This window comes from Vicia villosa, linkage group LG3 (assembly GCF_029867415.1).
Source record: "Vicia villosa cultivar HV-30 ecotype Madison, WI linkage group LG3, Vvil1.0, whole genome shotgun sequence".
In the NCBI taxonomy this organism is placed as follows: Eukaryota; Viridiplantae; Streptophyta; class Magnoliopsida; order Fabales; family Fabaceae; genus Vicia; species Vicia villosa.
In genome coordinates this window covers 1,993,982-2,014,726 of record NC_081182.1, presented here as the reverse complement: position 1 = coordinate 2,014,726, position 20,745 = coordinate 1,993,982, and the positions used below count along the sequence as shown (strand labels likewise).

Sequence of the window (20,745 nt, the reverse complement as noted above, 5' to 3'; positions counted from 1 at the left end):
GAACATATTGACAACGAGTACAAAAAGATTACAAGAGATACCTCGTTTGTAATAAGGGTCTAGTGAGCAACTTTTCAAAGATGTGAATCTTTGGAGGATCTTTCTAATTAGTAACTTTAAAAATATTTTAAAAATATGAGATCATGATCTTCTACTTCTAATTGAGAATTACCCATTTCTCTCGAGAGAACAATCACGAGATCCCAACTTATAAGTCACATAGAAAAAATATTTTTATTTTTTATTTTGAAACATTTAATTTAGTCATGTAATTATTTGTAATTTATTGATTTGTTTAGTCATAATTTCTTTGAAATAATTTTAGTAAGAAAAAATTTAAAATTGAAATTTAAACTATTAAAATTAAAATAGAAAAAAAAAAAAAACAGAAAAGAAAAGGCATAGCAGTATCAGATACTCTAGATAGAGTAAACAATACTACCAGAGTACTAACTCTTAAAATAAAACCCTAGTTGTAATCTGGGTGCGGCCAAACCACAACCCACCTCTCAACAATGGCGAACGACGAACTCCAATCTCTAGATTTAGGTTACGACCCCAACTTCGTCCCCGATTCCGTCAAAACCTTCGTCGTCCATCTCTACCGCCACATCCGAGAGAAGAATGTATACGAGATCCACCAGATGTACGAAAGCTCCTTCCAATCTCTATCGGAGCGTCTTTTCAAGGACACTCCATGGCCCTCCGTCGACGCCGTCGCTCAATACGTCGATAACGACCATGTGTTCTGTCTTCTGTACCGTGAGATGTGGTTTCGCCACCTGTATGCGCGTTTGACTCCTACGGTTCGTCAGAGGATCGATTCGTGGGATAATTACTGTAATCTGTTCCAGGTTGTGCTTCACGGGGTTGTGAATATGCAGTTGCCGAATCAGTGGCTTTGGGATATGGTTGATGAGTTTGTTTATCAGTTTCAGAGTTTTTGTCAGTATCGGGCTAAGATGAAGAATAAGAATGAACAGGAAATTGCTCTCTTGAGACAGTTCGATCAGGTCTATAGCTAACTAACGTTTCGTTGTGTAATGTTGATTTTATTTTATTTATTTTTTAATTTGTCTTCTTTTATGATTTTTATTGAACTAAGGGTTTGTTTGAATTGATTTATTTGAGTTTATATACTAGGGACCTGTTTGGAATGCCATAAGTTTTGCGACCGGGTTTGGAAGAGCTTATTAAAATAGCTTATAGCATTATTCATAAACTTTTTTGATGAAAATAATTTATAGCTCATATAAAAATAATTTAAATTTATTTTATCTTTTGTTAGAAAAATAGCTTATGCAAAAAGTGCTTATTTTGATAAGCACGTGTGCTATAAGCTCCAAATAAGCTGTTTATCCAAACAGACCCTAAGATAGCCACTTGTGAGACAGTTTGTGAGAGTTCATAACGTATGTTGTGTACATAGCTGTTTTTTAGCTTCTCTCCAAGTTGATTGTTGAAAACAGCTGAAGTGTATGTTTGGTTTCAAGTTTGGAGCATTCAAAATTGATTCCGGATGTGTAGTATAGATTTTGATGTGTTTGTTTGCTCTCAAGTAGAATTGATTATGCTTTTCACTAATGATTCTACTTGAAGCTATGATTTGTAGTTTTTTAAGTCTAAACATGATTTTTACACTGAAATTTATTGATCAACTCATTTTTTCAGGAATTTAATCAAATATTAATCACTTTACCCAAGTCAATATAACATAATCAATTCATTTGATATCAATTTTCTTCTTAACCACAAAACTAAACATACGCTAAAGCTTATATGAAATCAGTTTGGCTTTATTTATTTTGTTGTAGTAGAAATAGCTTATACATAGCCACTTATATGATAATTACTTGATTAAATTGTTTATCCAAAAAGAACCTTAATTATGTTATGTCTTTTGCTGTCGTAGGCTTGGAATGTTTTTGGTGTTCTGAACTTCTTGCAAGCTCTTGTTGAGAAGTCAACTATTATTCAGATACTAGAGCAAGAGAAGCTAGGGCTTGAGCAATTCACTGCTAATGATGGTTATGATTACAATGGGGGTAGCAATGTCTTGAAGGTTTTGGGGTATTTTGGTATGGTTGGTTTGCTGAGGGTTCATTGTCTTTTGGGTGATTATCATACTGGTCTCAAGTGCTTGCAACCTATTGATATCAGTCAGCCAGGTCTTTACACCATTGTTATTGGATGCCACATTACCACCATTTATCACTATGGTTTTGCCAACCTTATGCTTCGCAGGTCATTACATCCACTCCTTGCTTGTTTGTTTTCTGTGTATATTATGTCATTGCTCTTAAAATAATAGCTTCATAATGTTAGTGATTCGTGCATCTTTACTAATTAAAAGAAATTTACAACCTAAGCCACTTGTTTATTTAAGGCAGCTTTGATCAGTATGTATTACTTGAACATTCATCTCTATCGTGGTACTCTATTGCCTATGTACATGCACAAATAAATTGCTAGTGACAACTTGGGTTGTGTTATTTAGAACTTCATCTTGCTATATTCAAGCATGGAATGAGATTTCTATCTTTGTTTTTTATGGGGTTTTTAGTTTATGAATTACAGTTAAGGATTTAAGATTTATTAGGAATTGGCTAATACTCAAGTAACTTAGCCATATAAAGGTGTAGCATCTCTATTGTAGGATTATATTTCACAATGTTTTTTTATGGGGGTTTTATCTTTATGGGTTATATTATTATATGGCCTGAAATGTAGCCTTTTCTACAGGTATGTGGAAGCAATTAGAGAATTCAACAAAATTCTCTTGTACATCTTTAAGACAAAGGTGTATCATCAGAAATCTCCTCAATACGAACAGATTTTGAAGAAGAATGAACAAATGTATGCCTTGTTGGCGATATCCCTCTCACTCTGCCCACAGAGCAGGCTCGTTGATGAAACTGTGAACTCGCAGTTGCGAGAGAAGTATGGTGAAAAGATGATTAGAATGCAACGTTATGATGACGAAGCTTTTGCTATGTATGATGAGCTCTTCTCATATGCATGCCCCAAGTTTATCACCCCTTCAGCGCCCAATTTTGATGAACCTTTAGTAAATTACAACCAGGTACTCCTTAAACTCCATCTGGTTTCTGGACCAAAAAGCATTTTGAGTGATTGCATGGATAAAAAAACTTCAAATTAAGTTATCTTTAATTAACTTTAAATTTGAATTTGAAATTACTTGTTTTCTTTTTCTCTTTATTATCAACTCATAAATAATTATCTCTGCTTCTAGAGTGACATAAATGTCGTTTGGAATACCCAACCTCTCCGACCAAATAGCTGCCTTATGAGGAAGAGTAAATGATCTATTGACCTATAGTCAGCTGAGCAGTTAATTAACTCCGCTAAAATGAATTTTGACATTTTAGAACTCAGGTTCCATTGAATGTCATAAATGTCTCGTTTTTGCCACCCAAATCTTAATGTGGTAACTATTTTCTTCAGTTTTTTCCCCAACAGTTAAATGCTTGTTTATTTGTTGAAACATGTATTGATATTCATGTTCATGTATCTGATCTCACACCTCTATTGACTCCGTCTGCCTTCTATAATAATGACATGATTTGTGGCTTACAATGATCTGACAGTCACTTAACGTATCGGCATTAGTTGTTTTGATGTTTTTTGCTCCCTTCCATTCTCTTTTACTATACTGTATCACTGAGAGTTACTTGTTTCACCAGGATGCCTATAGACTTCAATTGAAACTATTCCTTTATGAAGCAAAGCAGCAACAATTGTTATCAGGTCTCCGGACATTCTTGAAAGTATATTCAACTATCTCCCTTGCAAAACTTGCAAGTTACATGGAAGTAGATGAACCAACCTTAAGGTTGCAAGACTTGTAATTAATTTAGCATTTCTTTTGATCAATATTTCTTTTGTTTATTAAATTTATATTTGAACACTTGTATTTATGCATTTTGATTTTGATATTTGGCAGGACTATATTGATGACATATAAGCACAAGACTCATGCTGTTGATACTGCTGGAAAAGTTATATCCAATGCTGACGTGGATTTCTATATTGATGATGTAAGCCTGCTTACTTTTTCCTCCTGCCTGAATCCTTTTTTCTTTGAAAGGGTTCTTATTCAAACTACAGTGGAACATGTATCACAAGCAATGTAGTCAAGATCGAGATCTGGGTCGTAGGATCGTAAGATCTTACGATCTTTTATTGCCTTTTAGTGCTAAGATCTTGCAAAAATCTTTTTTGTGTGCTTCTGTAGTCAAGATCGAGATCTTTTAAGTAAGATCGTAAAAATCATAGATCTGGGCCTGTTTTGTTGGGCTATCTAACCGGGTCATATTTTTTAAGTGAACCCAGTTCTTTTGTCTTACTTAAAGTTCTGTCTTCCTAACCCTAATATTAAAAAACACAAAACGGCTGCAGCTTTTTGGATCCTTTTAAGCTACTTATTTTGAACTTGATCTTTTGAGCTTATTAAATTAGGGGTTGATGGTTATGAATTATTAATTAAATTAGTTAAATGTTGTGATTTATAAGTTATCTTGTTCATGTATTATAATTTTCATGTTTTTGTCTATGTGAATTTACCATTTTACCCTTTGGTAAGATCTTAAGTGCCGATCTACGATCCTACTTTTACGATCTTTCACAGGCCGTCCGATCTTACTTAAGACCCCGTGCTTGAACCTTGATCACAAGAGCTCTGTCTTAGTTGAACATGTATCTTGATAATAATAGTGATATCATTTCCTTGCTCTCAACTATTAAATTGATTATCAAGTATGTCTGAGGAGGGTCTAAAGTGGATTTGATAGTGCGATCATCTCTTGGTTGGTCCTATCCAAATCCAACAAATTAGTTTTCCTAGCTTGAAGACACAAATTAGGCCTTGGAATAATATTTATATTGAATGATGCTGCAACAAATTTTGAATTATGCTTTTGCTTACTACAGGACACAGTTCATGTTGTGGAGTCTAAACCTGCCAAACGATATGGGGATTACTTCCTGCGTCAGGTGGTTAAGGTATGCTTGCGTCTCCGACAGTCCATATTTTTTTAAGTTTGTCCAGAGTTATCATTATTTCTTACATAGTCACTTTCTTCTGTGTTGTTTGCAGCTTGAAGGAGTGATCAATGAGATGGACAGTATAAAGCTGGAGTGAGTAGATACACTTCACACCCTTGTTGGTTCCTCTTTCTAATATGCTTTGCCGGCGGAATTTTGTTCATTTTGTTGAAGTGGAAGGATGTAGTTAGCTTCCTACATGTGATACTAAATACTAATTTTTAAGTTTATTTTATTTAGAAAACCAATTTATGTTTTCAAATGAGGCATATAGATTCAGTTTTTCTTTTATTTTTGTTGGCGAAATTCCATGTTTCCTATATGTTTCTGGTCCAAACTGAGCCTGCATTTTTCTATTCCCAAGAATCAGCTGAAAATACAAGGCTCTTAAAATATTGATGATTGAGTTAATCAACTTCTTAACTTTGTGAAACCATATACAATCTAAAATCCAAATAATTTTTAGGTTGATATGTGATTGATTTCATAATAGGCGAAGGATTGACATAGTTTGTTACAACATCAACCATCATAATTATAGACAATACTACATTTGTTTGAGTAATTCTCTTTAATTTTACTTTTGTAGTTTTTTTCCTAGAAATATTCTTCAATACTCATTCTATATAGTAAATTCAACATCTTTTTCTTTGATTTGAATAATAAATAATTTATATTTGAACTCATTCTCTATAACTTGTTTTTGAAATTAATTTCTGCAACATTTTAACATTTGTAAAAAAATGATCAGTTTATGATTACTATTTTGGTCCCAAAGTTTGGTGTAATAATTTTCTATAGTTGATCATTTTAAGTATAGAATTTTATTCTAATATCTAGTGTTAAAATTTTATTTCTGGATTAAAAAAATACATCTTTCGAAATCTAGGAAAGAAAATGAGAAATAGAATAAAATCTCATTGCAATTTTCCACATGCAATAACAAAGCGAATTGACGAAAACTTAGTTTGATTGGAAACTTGGCCAAAGGCAAGTGGAATAAAATCTAATGGGGTTTTGTCCCTTTAAAAAAAAGGAAAAGAAAAAATATAGAAATTTAAACCATATGATACAATTTCGATACGATTTAGAGAATTTAACATATGATACGATTTAGAGAATTTAACATGCCACACCTTCGTATTAACAAAAATGTCTTGTAACTATTTTAAAAAAATAGTTATATTTGTTAAAAGAAAACTCACTTTTTAAATAAATTTGAAAACTTTATATACGAAATCGAGTTTTTGTCAGAAATTATTCGTAATTTTTCAAATTTCTAGTGGTGATTTATCAAAAAATTTTGAAATTTTTGGTACTGATATAAAAAATCAAAGAAATTTATTGGAATTTTTGAAATTTCCTGTTAGCCATAAAATCTACCGGAAATATCAAATTTTCGTATGTCTGCAATAAAATTCTTTACTTATGTGGTCCAGAACCGACTTCGACGAATTTCTATACAGATTTTACAGAGTTCTTCACCACAGATACCATATGTTTTCTATTCAACTAATGCAAATTTGAAATGTTTTCCCGTATTTATGAAAGTGACTATTTAATATTTATGTATTGTAATTGACAGATATTTAAATTCCGATCCAAAGTTTTAGAATGGACACAGATTATTGGTAAAAGGCATGGTATTATTGTTGTGACTATTTGTTCTGATTATGTTCATGGAATGAATGATTAATTGGTTATGAGTTGTGAGAGAGGAAGAAATTACAAAAGAAGGAATGCATCCGAAAGCACTAATTTCTCATAAGGCATTTATAGTATGAAAGTTAAATGACCGTTTAGGCTGAGATCTATTCCAGGTGGTATCGGTGGGAAGGTGATGGTTAGATGCATGATGCATAATCACAAACTATCTAAGGTTTTGGAAGCCTATGACGTATTGGGCCGTCTAAAAGATCATGAAAGAATTTGTGAATGACATGACGACGTACAATTGGCTCTAAGATACATAGTTGCTGCTTTGAAAGATAGAGATCTAGAAAATCTCATGAGTGTTACCTAAGTATATATTGCTAGAGCTACATATAAAAGCAGCAAGATAGGTGCATTGATAAAGATTCTAAAAAATTTAGGGGGTTCATTTACTATTTTAGTTGTTTAATATAATGCTTCGACTCATAATTCATTAACATTATTGTGATTTTTGAAATTTCAGGCACCCCCTCACCATAATGTGGCTCTGCCAATACGTTATAGTGTACTGTGACAACGGCCCTCCCGTCTTAAGCCCACAAAAAAGGAGGCTGAGGGGATAAGCCCGCCAAGTAAATGGCTTAAAAATCTAACCCGCTCCGCCAAAGTAACTTATTAACAGGCGGCGGGTTTGCCCGACTATTTTCACTTCATTTTTTAAATAAATTAATAAGTTCTTTTTTATTTTTACATTTCAATTACATCTTTCACTTATTTTTTAGAACAATTCTTTATAAAATTTGTCAAAGGACAAATTAAGAACAAGAATTGATAGTTTCATGTTAATTTTTTAAAATGGAATGAGTTTAACAATTGATGATCTCAAATTTTGCTCGACACTTGTCAATATCAATGGTATTTACAAATTAAGATATTCCTAACATTATTGTGTTTGTAAACAAAATAAATGGAATGGATTAGAGTGATGAATGCATGAGGAAGTAGCAATTTTAATAATATTATAATAATAAAATAAGCATGTTTGCAAATTAAATTCCGCTTCAGAATATAAACCTATGTTACGGCATTGGAGTATGTTTACTATTACCACAACACTATTGTTTCAGTAAATAAGAGGAAAACAGGACCAAAACTAATACAAAACTGTTTACTCAAAACATGACAATGTAAATAGGAATATTATGTAGTAAAAAAAAATAGTCTTGAATGATTACACTTTCAAACGCATAAGTATACACATGATATAATTGAGAACTTATTTTTTAGTTTTGACTACTGTAACACCCCAAATTCTACCCAAAAATATCATGCGAGAAATCAGAGTATTTTAAAAACTATCAACAATGCATTTGGGATATCACATTTACTTCCTATAAACAACTCATAAACAGATACATAGCACTTTAATCTCAGAGAAGCACAAAACAACTTATAACAGCTCTTAGACAAACCAACTTCATTTTAATATGCAGCGGAATCATAACATTCGAATTTATAAACAAATCATCTTATTTAATCGGAAACAACTTCAAACATCATAGTACTTCTCATTATCCAATTTAGAACTCAACAACTAAAACATGAACAACATAGAAACAACAATATAGACAACCCCCAAGTGCTACGTATCAGAGCGACACACCAACCAGACACGGTGAATCTACAAACTTCCACAGCTATACTTGAGTACCTGCCCATTTCCCATGGTAGGGGAAACATCAGCAGAAGGGGTGAGATATCAAACATTATAAAGGAAAGTATGATAATACATATAGCAAAGATAAAATCATACACAATTCACCACTTCTCAATATAAGCAATTTGCATCACAACAATAATGTTAACTATCAACTATAACAATGTATTCAAGTTTACAAGTATGTCATTCAAGCACATAATAACATATACTTCATAATCACAACGTAAATTAATACAACTATCAACAATGGCAAAACATGGTTCATATATTCCACATATATACATATATCATTAATACATATATATATATATATTTGCATTCTCATCATATACGTTTCATTTACATATATCACCAAAATCATGTATCAAACATCACCAAATTTAATTATCACATCTCATGCACACATAACAATCACCTAATCACATAATTACATATATTCAAACATCACATAACTCCAATGTAACTCAATGCAAGACATGTGACTCTATGCATGTGGTACCCAATATGGACCCAAAGTTCCACCGCTTCCGATTCATATAGAATCTAGCCACACTTCAGATCCGGACAAGACCAAAGCCACCAAATGTAAACATATAGTTTACTGCTTTCTGATTCACTCTAGAATCCAAGCCACGCTTGTGTTTCAAAGCAATTCCACCTATGTTTCAAGGCACACTATGATATGAATGTATGTACAATCTCACAAATATATGCAATTAAGATCATCTCTACCATCTTAACTTTCCACATATCACAATAATTCAACTCTATGAATTATCCACCAATTGTACACAACATTCACAACACACACACATCATTCACATATGAGAGGCCAATTAATCAATTACGATTCACACAATCCAATTAACACTAGTAATCATACTATCTCATGTTAATTCTCATTTTTGTCAATTATACATGAACACACATTTTCAACATCAAGCAATTAATCATTAGAATTAATGCTAACCAACTAACCATAAAGAATCAATATCAAAACAACATCATTGGCATGACAATATATATTTCTCAACATACATATTCAAGCCAAAACACAATTACAAACAATTTCTCAAAATACCGTAATTTACCGATAAACCGAATAATTGGTCCAAGTTCAAGTATATTCCAATCACATAGACTTATTGGAATCAATTCAACTAATAATTTAACTATCCAATTAATAATTAAACTATATTAATTTTAATTCAACTATTATATTCCTATTCCATTATTTTCCAATTCTATTACAAAACCCATTATTTCATTATCAATGGTTTACTCACAACAAACATAACAATCTAGTACACATAGATTATCAATTGCACACAACTTATCACATTTATATCATCACATTCCAACAATCATCAAATACCCAAAATTGCAACATAGAAGAACATGGATATCAAAGTATAGAATTAAACCCATTATAACATACTATCATACAATCCTTTAGCATGAAAGAACCCCACCCTTACCTTGGTAAATGTGGACTCTTTCACCATAACTCTAAGCTTTTCTCCAAAAGAAATCCTTTCTAACATCACTAGGAGACACACCTAAAAACCAGTTCGGAAATCAGCTTATCAGACGAACTTAAAATCCTCAAAATCAAAATCGCTCTGGTCAGAACTTACCTCTATGGGTCAGGAACGTTGTGTCCAAGTACCGCAACGATCCAACGGTTGGATTGAGAGATACGTCCGTTTTGCTAAGGTGACTCAATGCTGAAACTTGCTGCGAAAATGAGGTTTCTTCTAGCTTTTCTCTTCCACCATTGTTCTCTTCCCTTTTGCCTCTTTTCTCTTCTTCCTATCTTTTCCCCCAAATGAAAATAGTAACCTCTAAAACCCTAACCTTCTCTTACTATCTCACTTATGTCAATTGGGCTTAACCCACCAATCCATCCATTATGTTTCAATCACTTAGGCCCATTTAGTTATATCTCTCTAATAACTCAATTGAGTCAAATACAAACACTCACATAATTAAATACTTAAATAATTATTATATCACATAATAACTAAATAAATAAGTAATTATTAAAAACACCAAATAATATAATTACTAATATAATTAATAAAAATTGGGATGTTACAACTACAAATGAAATAAAAAACTAATATGATATAATTGTTAACTTCAAAACAAAATCATGCACGGGCTGTGGCCCGCAGACCGATTCGACAATCCCAACCGAAACCTCCTTATTTTGACGGGTGCACGAACCGGTCTGGCGGGCCACGACTCATTTTGCCATCCTATTAGAGTGTGCTAACCTTAAGGCAATGTTTGGGAGTTTGGAGGGGAGGGGAGGGGAAGACTTCCAAAAATGAAATTTTAAAAAAATATAGGAAAATATTTGACATTTTTTGAAAAAATGATTTTGTTTAGAATGATAAAAGAGTCATTATCATTGCTAAATTTTTAATTTTCAGACTACTATATCAACCTAAAAGAAAATTTATGTAAACCCTTCAAAACCCTTCAAAACTCTCCTTCAATGCAATTTTTGAGTTCCCCCATTTTATGGGGTTTTTGGTGTTATGAATAAACTCAAATCCTCCAAAAGCCTACAACCCAAAATCTTTTTATCTTTTTCACCCAATTCTTCCTATTTTTCAAAGCCCTCCCCCCCTTTCCCTCCAAACTCCCAAACATAGCCTAAAGGTCCACCTAACGCCACTGCATGTCCGCCTCAACCAATATTGAGGCGTAAAGCAACTCTAAGAATTGGGCTTTTATAAAATTAATTTTTTTATATAAATAATTTTATTAATTTTATTTTTCAAGTTTTTTGAGATTCAAAATCGTTTATTAAATTATCATAATCAATTTCTTATAATTTTTTCCCAATATATAATAAAGTCCATCCATTTAATCTTTGTTAAAACATTGTTGATCTCAAATAGGATTATGTTAATTTTAATTTCGAAATCTACATTATGCAGAAGTAACATTTATAGGAATTGTTAACATTATTCTATAGGCCATATATATTTGAAAAATAATCAATTCTTTTTACATAATTAAGTATGTTAATAGGTGTATATTTTTTACATGTATAATTTTTCTTAAGATGTTTAGTTATATAAATAAATCCAATCAATATATGAATTTTCATTATATTCTAATGAACGTTCAAGATTAAGACATTATTCTTATCTTTTTATTATCTATGACCTTATTTTCTTAATGTTAAAAAGAAATAAAAAATTATCATTATACAATTTAAATTGTTCAAACTTTAAATAAAGTAATTGTTTTATCTATTATGTGTAAAAAACAATCAATTTTAAATGATTCCACAAGAGACTTAACGATATTCTTATAAAATTATTTCTCTCTACAAGTAATTTATTTTTCATGAAAGTTGGGTTATATATTCACTTCAAAAGAGAATTATTTATAAGAAGTCAGAGAAATTTCAAAACCATGTTTCCTATCATAACAATGTTTTCCAAACTTAATGTTTTCATTTCATATTAGACTCATTATAATAACTTTGTCCTCCGATGTTATTCAATAATATTCATTTCATTTATAATAGCATAAAAAATATTTTAAAAAAATAAAAATGATAGATTGAAAAAACTGAATTAGGCACGAGGCTACAAACAAATAAACAAACTTAACAAAATAAATATTTCAAAATAAATAACTCATGTTTGTAAATAGTGACGTAACACAATATGGAACTTGGGCGCTTTCTAAAAAAAAAAACAATATGGAACTTGGATTCGGGGAGAACAACTTAATAAAGTAAAGAATCTAAGAAATTTGATAGCAAAACTATGAAACTTGAAGTAAGAGAGAAAGAGTGCGATGACTTACAAAAAAGGGCGTGATGTGAATAACAATGCTGATAAAGGATGAAATGAATATTGCAAACCATATGGCTGAAAAATAGGGTATGTCAATCAACAAAGATTAAATAAACATTACAATTAACAAAATTAATTATTTCTTTTAGTTAATAATAATTGGCAAACTTTTTTGACACTCGATTGAATATATATATATATATATATATATATATATATATATATATATATATATATATATATATATATATAGGGCATATCATATGAGAATGACATATTTATATGAGAATTTGAGAATGAATATGAACCATTGGATTTTAAAATAAATGGTGGAGATTATAAGTGAATCTTTTTTCTCTCTCCTGTATCTTGAAATAAATGAAGTAGGAGAGAGAAGAAAAAGATTCACCCATAATCTCTACCATTTATTTTAAAATTCAATGGTTCGGATTCATTCTCATATTCTCATATAAATATGTCATTCTCATATAATATGCCATATATATATATATATATATATATATATATATATATATATATATATATATATATATATATATATATATATATATATATATATATATATATATATATATATAGAGGATGGTTATATTGACTCCAGGAGTAAGTTATTATAACTTACTCCAAATCTAGACCATTGATTCTTTTCAATCTGATGATTAAAAATAATAAGTAATTGTTTTCTCTCTCCACATTTAATTACTTATTATTTTTAACCACTAGATTGAAAAGAATCAATGGTCTAGATTTGAAGTAAGTTATAATAACTTATTCCGGAGTAAATATAACCCTCCTCACATATACATCACAATCCTTACAAAGAAATACTTTATATATGATTTAAAGAAAAAGTCAAACGTTCAAAAAAATTTAACATTTTGATTTCACGGTGTATTTCCATTAAGTCATATAATTTTAAGACACAATAATTAATACATAGATTCTGGTTTAAATACATATCACACCAATGCAAATCTAAGCATTGATTTTAAATCGAATGATTATTATTAAAAGTTCTCAGTTCTCATAATAGCCAAAGTTCTCATTTGATACGTCCCATATATATATATATATATATATATATATATATATATATATATATATATATATATATATATATATATATATATATATATATATATATATATATATATATATATATATATATATATATATATATATATATATATATATATATATTTAAAATAATTAAAAATTTCGAGCATATGGCGAAGACTTTATTAATATAAAGGTTGAGACGTTCTGCACCGCTATATTAGAGATCAACAATAATGTTTACACAGTTCTACATCATCAATCAACAACAATATAATTCTAATTCTAATACGAAATACATATATGAGTGCGTAAAATAACTCGATTGAGACGTGTTAGTTGAGTTAGATTAATTAAAACTGTTGGTTTAAATTTTAATCTCTAACAATAAAAATTTCTTTATATTTTTTTCGTAATTACTAATGTTAATAAGTTGTTGATAAAAATCAACAATTTTAAAAAATAAGATATATATTATATCTAAAATATAATTATTTTTAAAAGTTTATTTTAATAATTTTATAAAGGGTTAAATGGCTTTCACTCCCTTGCAATAGTAGTGAGATTCGGTTTACCCCCTTTTAAAAAAAAAATTTGGATTACCCCCTGTAATATTTGGGCACCCCCTAAACGTGTAAAAACCAGGGGAAAATCAAAAAAATATATTTTACAGGGGGTAATTTTCCCTCTTAGGGGGCAAAAGACTTATAATTTTAATATTATAGGGGGTAATGCAAATTTTCTTTTTAAAAGGAGTAAACCAAATCTCGCTACTATTACAGAGGGTGAAAGCCATTTAACCCTTTTATAAATAAACAAAACATACTAAAATTTTTAAAACTATTAAATAAATATAGGTACATTTTAGAAAATTTTACGGACACAACTAAAAATCTAAATAAATTAATAAACAAATTTTGTTGACACAACTAAAAATCTTAATTAATAACTAAAAATCTAAATTAATAAATAAAAATTTGACACAACCATAAATTAGTAATAATATATATATATATATATATATATATATATATATATATATATATATATATATATATATATCAGAAATATTCTTATTTTAAGAGTAAGTTATTATAAGTTACTCCACATGTTGACCATTAATTCTTCTCAATCAAATGGTTTAAAATAATAAGTAATAGTTTTCTCTCTCCATATTTAATTACTTATTATTTTTAACCATTAGATTGAGAAGAATTAATGACTAAGATGTGGAGTAAGTTATAATAACTTAATCTTAGATTAAGAATATACCTCCTCATATATATATATATATATATATATATATATATATATATATATATATATATATATATATATATATATATATATATATATATATATATATATATATATATATATATATATATATATATATATATATATCAGAAATATTCTTATTTTAAGAGTAAGTTATTATATGTTACTCCACATCTTGACTATTATTTCTTCTCAATTAAATGGTTTAAAATAATAAGTAATAATTTTCTCTCTCCATATTTAATTACTTATTATTTTTAATCATTAGATTGAGAAGAATTAATTGCTAAGATGTGGAGTAAGTTATAATAACTTAATCTTAGATTAAGAATATCCCTCCTGATATATATATAACTTAAATAAAGATGTATATAATATATTTAATTTAACAAAATAATATTCTAAAAATTAATTTGGATAATTATAAACTTTATAATTTAATAAAATAAGCAAAATAAGTCAAAAGTAATTAGATAAGTTTAGATAATTTTTCAAATTCCATAGACACTACTAAACAATAAAATTTTATATTTTAAAATATTGATAAATAAGTAATTTTGTTATATATATTGGTTAAATTAAACAAAGACTGTATATAATATATGCAAATGACAAAATTATCGTATTTTAAAAATTTTAATAAATTTTTTTATTTTTATTCCAAAAATTAAACTATGTTTAAACTTTTTTTTTTGTATATTATGTACTTTTTATTTTATAATAATTACTTTATGAAAAAATTAGTTGTGTATTGATGATGTAAAATAATTTTATATTGTTAATCAATAAATACTATGTGATCTACCAAATAAAAAAAATAATTGGTGGTCTCTAACGAAAATGAAATGGATACACTAACATATAAAATGGATTTATAAATTTTTTCAAAAAAATCATCAATATATTAAATTTATAATATACTAAATGATATTATCAATTTCAAATTATTTTTATGATTTGGTGATTAAATGACACATTACACATTCGATAATTCTTATTTCTATATATTTATATCAATAAAATTAATTATTGAATTAAAAGTTATTATTATATAAATTACAGTTATAAAATTTCACATCAATTAAACTTCATTTAATATGTTAAAAAAATGATTAAAATTAATAGGTTTCATAAAATTTTGTAAGAGTTAGTTTTTATGTATTAATATCAGTTGATTTTGTTTGATGTTAAATTTTATAAAAATGATATATATAATAATAAATTTTAAATTTTGTTATATGAATATAAAATAAAAAATTATCAAAAAATAGATGTAATGTTATTAACATTTATACTTTGTTGTCATTTATAAAGTACTTCAAACGAATCGTAAAAATACTAAATTATATAGTAAATCATATTTTAAATTTTTATTTTAAAAAGGAAGGCGTTGAAGTTAATATGGTATTTTTTGTTGCATTCAAGTCAAGTTCAGAATGCGATAAGAAAATAAACCCACCGACTCCGTGCTTGATGACACGTGACGACAAGTAAGCGTCTCAATCAATCAACACGCACTTCTAAACCACAACCAAACAAATTCATGAGTCGATATATAATAGGCAAATTTGCATAGTATAAAGTAGTTCACAAACCATACCTTTTCTACTTTACATTTTTAGTTTACTTTTTAATTTAAATTTATACAACCAAAAACAAAACCAGGAAAATTCATACACAGAATATATATACTCCTACATCATACAGCATGCGCCCACCGGTTATTCTCGAACCTTCCACCACCTTTTCTCCTTCTTATTCTTCTCCCACCGATCGCAGGCTAAACACTCTCGCCAGACACCTTTCTGATTTTCCAGATCAAAATCAAATGGCTTCTAACATTTCTCCTTCTCCAACCGCTTCTTCTGATTCCGTTTTCGCTCACATCGTTCAAGCTCCCGAAGATCCTATCCTCGGGGTAACTATTCTTCTTCTCTTTCTATTCGATCATCGGATCGCAATTTATTTATGCTTTTTGATCATCCGAATTTTACATCTGATTTAGATCGTGATCGATCTTATTTGCTCAACTTCGATTAAACCGATTCTGTAATTTTATTAATTCGTTTCAGTTATTGTTTATTTATTTGAGATTATGATTGATCGATTCCTTGTAGTATTTTGATTTTGTTTACGATTTGAATTTCATAGCGTCACGTTTCTGATGATGATGGTTCTGGTATGTTACGTATTAGAATTGTTTTTGTTGCGTTGTGACTTGCGAAGCTTAGGCAAATTTGATAGTGACCTGATGATTGCTCTGTTATCTTACCTCTTTGTTTTTTTAATATTTTTTCTTTTGTGTGTTGAAAAAATAGGTAACTGTTGCTTACAACAAAGATCAAAGTCCTATTAAGCTCAATTTGGGGGTTGGTGCTTACCGAACTGAGGTTAGGCTCATATTTCTTTTCGACTATAGTTCTTCATTATTTGGGACAATGAATCATCCACACACCATCAGTTAAATATCAACACAGATGATAATTTGAAAACTGGAAAAAATTGAATGTGAATCACATGTATAGGTGTTTGAATTTAAATCACATGTATAGGTGTTTGAATTTAAATCACATGAAGATATGTAATGTATGTATTTATATACTCTATCCGTTTCAGTTTTACAATGAGTTTCACTTTAATAAAAAAATATTTTAAAGTGAATGTCATTTGAAAAAAAAAAATCATTTTTCAAGATAGAATTAATTCATTTTTTCAATTCTATTGTATTTTGCTTGGCATATTTATGATGTTGAAACTTATCAATAGTTAATACTTAATAGGGTTAGTTTAGTAAAAATATATATGTTTCTTTTACAACTTCAATGTATTTTTTAATCTGGTTAAGAAAACACCACTACAAATTTTCAAACAGAGGTAGTAGTACAAATACATAATCATCATTTGCATAATTTGGCCACTGAAAATGCATGTTAAGGCATAATGAGTTGATGAACAATGAAAAGGTCAATTAAAGTTGTAAGACAAGTTTTGAAATTCTACATATTCCTTGTGACTTGTGAATTATACTAATACTATCATTTGTTCTATTTATCAGGAAGGTAAACCCCTTGTGTTGGATGTAGTGAGGCGAGTTGAACACCAACTGTTGAACGACTTGTTAGTACCTGATTCACTATGCTTTTTTTTTTTTTTGCTCATTTCCAAAGAGTAACATTTATTTGAGTTTTATATAAAGTTCCGTTCTACATTGTTTTCAGGTCACGCAATAAGGAGTATATTCCAATTGTTGGGCTAGCTGATTTTAACAAATTGAGTGCCAAGCTTATTTTTGGTGCAGACAGGTTAACAATTGAAACTTGATGTTATAATTTTAACTTTTCTTGGTTAATCTGTCATTTCTTGTATGTAAATATTCTTCTTACCACTCTGTTCCTAACTGTTGTTTTGCTAACTCTTTTGAATATAGCCCTGCTATTCAAGCGAACAGGGTTAGCACTGTTCAAGGCTTATCCGGTACTGGTTCTTTAAGAGTTGGGGGTGAATTTTTGGCTAAGCACTATCACCAAGTAAAGTGCTACGTCCTTAATTTTTTTCTCCCCTCTATAACTTTTGACTGATATTGCTGTGTGTATCGTTGGGCTTACCTTGTTTTGATTGCATTGATCTTTTCAGCGGATTATATACTTGCCACTACCTACTTGGGGAAATCATACAAAGATTTTTTCCTTGGCAGGTTTAACTGTCAAAACATATCGCTACTATGCTCCAGCAACACGGGGGCTTGACTTCCAAGGTTAGAATTATTGTATCAACCTGTGGAAAGCTATTCCTTAATTTCTAATTTGTATCAATATTCATGTGTGTCCCAACATCCATCATGATAAATATTCAATAACATAGTTAGATTTTATTTAATATTTTTTTATTTCCTTGTTCCTTATAGGACTTCTAGAGGATCTTGGTTCTGCCCCATCTGGATCTGTTGTTTTGCTACATGCATGCGCACACAACCCCACGGGTGTTGATCCAACACTTGAACAGTGGGAGCAGATTAGACAGCTCATAAGATCAAAATCTCTATTGCCTTTCTTTGACAGTGCTTATCAGGCAAGCATTTTTGCATTTAACTGACATAGTGCTTTTTGCTTTCTATTATTGAGAAATTTGTGTGTCGACATAATTCTACAAATATTTAATTCAAAATCACAAATCCAACCGCTTCAAATCTCTTGAATCCTGAAGCTTCCCATTTCTTGGCATAATGCGTGCTTGATAAAGTAATATTTTACCGTCTCAAATGTCCGCTCTCTTATCGAAAACTCTTTTTAAGCTATGTCTATTTTTATTTAACAGGGTTTTGCCAGTGGAAGTCTAGATGCAGATGCACAGCCTATTCGTTTGTTTGTTGCTGATGGTGGTGAATTGCTGGCAGCCCAGAGTTATGCAAAGAACATGGGTCTTTATGGTGAACGTGTTGGTGCCTTGAATATTGTAAGCATTTCAAAACATTAAGTGAAGATAATTTTATGGGTTTCATCATTAATGTTCATTAAGCATGGGTTGGATTTCGCCCTATTCAATCTGTTTTCCCCCCTGATTATGATTTGAATCTTGCTATCATTTTAGCACAAATAATGTGATTCTTAAACTTATATTTTTTATATACAAAGGTTTGCCATAAGTTACATGTGTTTTTTGAGTTTCCCTGATTTTCCTTTTCCTCAACAAATCATTCCCAGGTCAGCAAGTCAGCTGATGTTGCAAGCAGGGTTGAGAGCCAGCTGAAACTTGTGATTAGGCCCATGTACTCAAGTCCTCCCATTCACGGTGCATCCATCGTGGCTGCCATTCTCAAGGACCGGTAGCGAGCCAAGATTCTTCCTCTTTCCTTTGTTAGACTAGGAAACATGGATTTGTTTTTGGCTGTTATTTTGTTCTTTCTCACTGCTTGCTTCTTATCAGTTTTGCTTCTCTTTCAGGGATTTGTACAATGACTGGACTATTGAATTGAAGGCAATGGCTGATCGCATTATCAGTATGCGCCAACAACTTTTCGATGCTTTACGTGCTAGAGGTTGGTTTTTTCCAAGTATCTTTTACAATTCACCTGGCTTGTCAATTCCTGGTGGTTCTGTTAGAACTGGTATCTAATGCAGTATGATAGGAAAAATAGGATAGAATGGAAACATTGATGTTGCACCATATTCAAGAAGTTCTTGTTTGTCTGCTCATTCTTTTATTCCTTCTTATCTTAGTTTATCTTTTCCTACAATAGTCTTTCAAGGATTTCGTATCCATTAACTGTATATTTCAGTTGTACTTATCTCTCGATTAATTGAACAAACAGGTACACCAGGTGATTGGAGTCACATTATCAAGCAGATTGGAATGTTTACTTTCACAGGATTGAATCCTGAGCAAGTTTCCTTCATGACTAAAGAGTATCATATCTACATGACTTCTGATGGGTAAGAGGATTTTATTTCTGACTTATTCAATGAGTTCGAGTATGATGCACATTCTCTTATGTTTCTTTATGTTCCAGTCAAGTGTGAAGAAACTCTTGTGTAATCATTTGTTTTTGACTAGACATACACTGTTATTGTGCAGGAGGATTAGCATGGCTGGTTTGAGCTCCAGAACAGTCCCACATCTGGCGGATGCAATCCATGCAGCTGTTACCCGAGTTGCCTAAATTTTACCTATTGATTTCAAATCATCCCGTCTGATAGTGGATATTTTTGTGTAATAATTGTCTCATCAACAATTAAACCTTATAATAAAACAATCAAGCCTTTTATTTTATGAAAATGACAAACAACTTTTATCTTATGATGCCTTCCTATAGAGCATTACTATGTTATATTGTTGTCATGTATCATTTTTTTGTTGGGTAAAGGCATGTATGATATTTTTTGCATCATTTTAAGTTTGAGAATTTGTGCTATAGATGCATTGGAAGTACAAACAAGATAATTAACTAAATCAGTAAATTAAGGAGTTACCTCATGCAGATGGGAAAGTTGTTCATAAGGGAAATCTCTTAAATAGGGAATGAATCTTCATCTTTCTTTATTTTGCTCAAGTAATCAACCATTTTATTCTGCTCAAGTGATCAACTACAAGATTTTCAACTTTGTTTTAATCCTTAATCTTCAAATCAAATTC

The 20,745-nt window shown here is 30.0% G+C and overlaps 2 protein-coding genes across 2 annotated transcripts; both read left to right on the top strand.

Annotated features, from left to right (window-relative positions):
• The first annotated feature begins 426 nt into the window (after positions 1-426).
• On the top strand, positions 427-5,355 carry LOC131660042 (uncharacterized). Its single transcript, XM_058929162.1, has 7 exons — positions 427-1,013; positions 1,913-2,244; positions 2,743-3,082; positions 3,705-3,853; positions 3,965-4,058; positions 4,951-5,022; positions 5,117-5,355. Exons 1-7 carry the CDS (start codon positions 516-518, stop codon positions 5,159-5,161), a joined length of 1,530 nt encoding a protein of 509 aa, XP_058785145.1. The 5' UTR covers positions 427-515; the 3' UTR covers positions 5,162-5,355.
• A 10,853-nt stretch (positions 5,356-16,208) lies between these two features.
• On the top strand, positions 16,209-20,409 carry LOC131660041 (aspartate aminotransferase 1). The gene is made up of 12 exons (XM_058929161.1): positions 16,209-16,534; positions 16,935-17,006; positions 17,672-17,733; positions 17,835-17,918; positions 18,044-18,143; positions 18,250-18,370; positions 18,521-18,684; positions 18,931-19,068; positions 19,317-19,438; positions 19,557-19,651; positions 19,925-20,045; positions 20,188-20,409. The coding sequence occupies exons 1-12, from the start codon at positions 16,325-16,327 to the stop codon at positions 20,270-20,272; spliced, it is 1,374 nt and encodes a 457-aa protein (XP_058785144.1). The 5' UTR covers positions 16,209-16,324; the 3' UTR covers positions 20,273-20,409.
• The last annotated feature ends 336 nt before the right edge of the window (positions 20,410-20,745 follow it).

Excerpts from the sequence above, each read along its gene's own strand:
- LOC131660042 (XM_058929162.1), top strand. The coding sequence starts at position 516 with ATGGCGAACGACGAACTCCAATCTCTAGATTTAGGTTACGACCCCAAC. Across the intron at positions 1,014-1,912 it reads TCTTGAGACAGTTCGATCAG|GCTTGGAATGTTTTTGGTGT; the intron begins GTCTATAGCTAA and ends TTGCTGTCGTAG. Across the intron at positions 2,245-2,742 it reads GCCAACCTTATGCTTCGCAG|GTATGTGGAAGCAATTAGAG; the intron begins GTCATTACATCC and ends CCTTTTCTACAG.
- LOC131660041 (XM_058929161.1), top strand. The coding sequence starts at position 16,325 with ATGCGCCCACCGGTTATTCTCGAACCTTCCACCACCTTTTCTCCTTCT. Across the intron at positions 19,652-19,924 it reads CGATGCTTTACGTGCTAGAG|GTACACCAGGTGATTGGAGT; the intron begins GTTGGTTTTTTC and ends TTGAACAAACAG. Across the intron at positions 20,046-20,187 it reads ATCTACATGACTTCTGATGG|GAGGATTAGCATGGCTGGTT; the intron begins GTAAGAGGATTT and ends GTTATTGTGCAG.